Here is a 3,212-nt window from a genome sequence, read left to right on the forward strand (position 1 = left end):
ATAGTTGAGCTTGTCTTGTACTGCGGTTTGCAAGCTGAGATAATGGAGGAGGTTAGTGTCAGGCTAGCAACCGGCATTGAAATTTTGCTAAAATCTGAATCATCAAAACCATATGATGGCCCACTTTCGAGTGGCTGATTGGATAGGACTTTTCCCATACAAAGTGGGGCCTGTGGTTTATGATAGATCCCAATCTGACCGACACAAAAGTGTCCTGTACATGATGGGTTTCTCAATTGAAGCACAAAAGCATGAAACTGGGCCTCAAAAAGCCTGGAATTTGGTTGGTCAATCATGATGGACGGCCAAAAAGGCCAAACAACGCACATTCTAAGGGTTGAGAGACACACTCCATAGTCCATATATTTGATATTTCTCATCCCTCCCAGAGAGATAGAGAGAGGGAACAGTATTACAGTAGTGTAAAGACTAAAAGATTCACCTCTGGAACTCTGAAGCTCTGACCCCTCTCTCTCTCTCTCACTCTATTAAGCGTCACTGTCGAAGATCCACCGACCGTCTATCATGGGATCGCTTCCATCCTTCCTTTGATCCTCTTCTCTTCTCAGGCCGCCACTCCTTACTCCCCGCCTCCATGATTCTCTCTGTTTCTCTCTCTCTGAGACTAAAACAGCAGACCCCATAACCCTTCTCCATTGTTACTTCTTTCTTTGTTTCTCTCTGCTGGCTCGCTCTCATGGCCCGAATTACTACTCCTTTATGTCTCCTGCTATTTCTCCTGTTTATTCACAATTCCTTCCAACAGCCGCTCAGCAATGTCGATCTCGGGGCCCTTCAGACCATTAAGAGCATTCTAACGGATCTCCCTGGCTCTGATTTCTTCTCCACCTGGGACTTCAGTTCAACAGATCCCTGCAACACATTTTCCGGCATAATCTGCTCCCTGGACGACAATGTCACTCCTCCTCTGCTCCGCGTCGACACTCTCACACTTGGCACCGGCCTCGCCGACTCACCCGGACTTACCGGCTCACTCACCCCTTCCCTTTCCAATCTCGACGCCTTAACCCAACTCATCCTCTACTCCGGCATTGCCTCCGGTCCCATCCCTTCCGAACTGGGCAACCTCAAAAACCTCCGAGTCATCTCTTTAACCAACAACCGCTTATCCGGTCCAATTCCCACCACCTTGGCGACTCTCCCCAACCTACACACTCTCGATCTCAGCGGCAACCAGCTCACCGGTTCAATTCCACCGGGCCTCGCCGGGTTACCCGAGCTCAGAGTCCTGATCCTGGCGTCCAACGGCCTCTCCGGAGAGCTGCCGGACGTGACCACTCAGCTCCTCCACCTGGACCTGAAGCAGAACAACTTCTCGGGACGGCTGCCGTCACTGCCGTCGTCCCTCCGTTACTTCTCCATCTCCCATAACCAGATGTGGGGCCCACTCGACGCACTGGATCCCCTCTCCGAGTTAGTGTACCTCGACCTGAGCATGAACCAGTTCAACGGCAGCATCCCAGAGTCACTGTTTCATTATAGGCTGTCATCAATGCTGCTGCAACGGAACAATTTATCAGGTGGGATACCGAGAGCAGTGTCCGTTGATGTCACATCGTACGGTGAGGGCTCGGTCGTGGACCTGAGCCATAACTTTCTGTCGGGAGAGTTATCATCAGTCCTGGCAGGTGTGGAAAGCGTGTTCTTGAATAATAACCATTTGATGGGAATCGTACCGGAGGATTACGCAAGAAGCGTATACGAGGGCAACATGAAGACGTTGTACCTGCAGCACAACTTCTTCTCCGGCTTCCCTTTGGATTCCGGGCTGTCCTTGCCCGACTCCGTCTCATTGTGCTTGTCTTACAACTGCATGGTCCCGCCGGTGGGGCTCACAGCATGTCCCGCGAGCGCCGGCGACCAGCTTTGGAGGCCGGCGTATCAGTGCTCGGTGTACAACAACGGCACCACCGTAGAGGGTGAACCATAGAGACTGACTTCAATTGGATTGTGCGTGAGTGTTTTCACTCTTTTCTCTTTTTTTTTTTTTTTTATTTTACCTTTCTTTATATTTGTGGGGTTTTTGTTGTCATTTTTGTGATGGTGGCGGTGGTGGATGTTTTGGCCTTGGGTGAAGGATATCTTTTGCTTGTTTTTTTATTAGTTCATTCTGACCTTCTGTAAGGGAGGAAGAGTGGGAGAGTGACGATACAAAGGTAGGCACGAGGAGTGGTGTATAGTGAGTGAGTGGGGATTGTGGTTTGTTTTCAGTTTTTCCCTTCTTACTATTAACAAGCAAGCATGTTTATAAAAGGTGGAACTAAGATTGTATTTGTATGTGTTGTAATCGGAAAGGGCAAAATATATAAAGCCTTTTTTTTTTTCTTCTTCTTCTCTTCATACCATGGTTTTCAAGCTGTTGGTGACTCAGGCGGTTGAACCGTTCGGCCTGAAAATCATCCAAACAACCAATTTTATTTTATTCCGGAATTGCTTCTTAGCAAAATTAACAAATAAAATAAAATAAAATTAACTTGATAAAAATTTGCTGATTTGGGCAATCGAATCCATTCGACCAAGAGGTTTTTTATTTTTTAAATTGCAACAAAGTATCTGTATCAGTTTTTAAAACATTGAGGAATACAGTAACATAGACACAGAAGGAAAGTTTATTTTAATATAATTTATTTGAGCAAAGAGGATATTCTACAAAAACAAATAACCAGAGAGAGATATAATGATTAGTTTGTTAGTGGGGGAAGACTGAATAGTAACTTGGAACCCAAGTTTTTGGGAAAAAACCAAAAAACTTAACTTTTACTCTTTTGATTAAAGAAAAGAAAGGCTGCAAAAGTGAACTCAAAGGTTTCTGGTATCAACACTAGTGAAGGTGATGTTTTACCAACTGAGCTAAAAATGAGGAAGAAGGAATTGCACCACCATGATCTCAATTCTCACACTTGCTGCCACCATTGCAGTCATGATCAGATATTTTTATGTTTCCATCTTTTCTTTTTTGCATTTATTAATATTTTTTCGGATTGCAGTATTATATCCCTGTCCATACCACTGAGAGCCTACAGTTTTGTAGGTTTGATCTTTTGAAGGAGTGACTAATGTCATTTTGAGATTGAATTCTGATATGCTGAACATAAAATGCTGATTACATCCTATGCACAAGACATCGCAGCATACATTGAGAGCATAACATTTTGGGGGCATTCTTTTTTTTTTATTTATTTTTTATTAAG

At 44.7% G+C, this 3,212-nt stretch overlaps 1 protein-coding gene across 1 annotated transcript; it reads left to right on the top strand.

Moving 5' to 3' along the window:
• The first annotated feature begins 282 nt into the window (after positions 1 to 282).
• Positions 283 to 2,345, top strand: LOC148846612 (Leucine-rich repeat (LRR) family protein). Its single transcript, XM_088953237.1, has one exon. The coding sequence runs from the start codon at positions 698 to 700 to the stop codon at positions 1,949 to 1,951; it is 1,254 nt and encodes a 417-aa protein (XP_088809363.1). The 5' UTR covers positions 283 to 697; the 3' UTR covers positions 1,952 to 2,345.
• Positions 2,346 to 3,212: the final 867 nt, after the last annotated feature.

This window comes from Nelumbo lutea, chromosome 7 (assembly GCF_056320005.1).
Source record: "Nelumbo lutea isolate HS-2025 chromosome 7, American lotus-T2T, whole genome shotgun sequence".
In the NCBI taxonomy this organism is placed as follows: Eukaryota; Viridiplantae; Streptophyta; class Magnoliopsida; order Proteales; family Nelumbonaceae; genus Nelumbo; species Nelumbo lutea.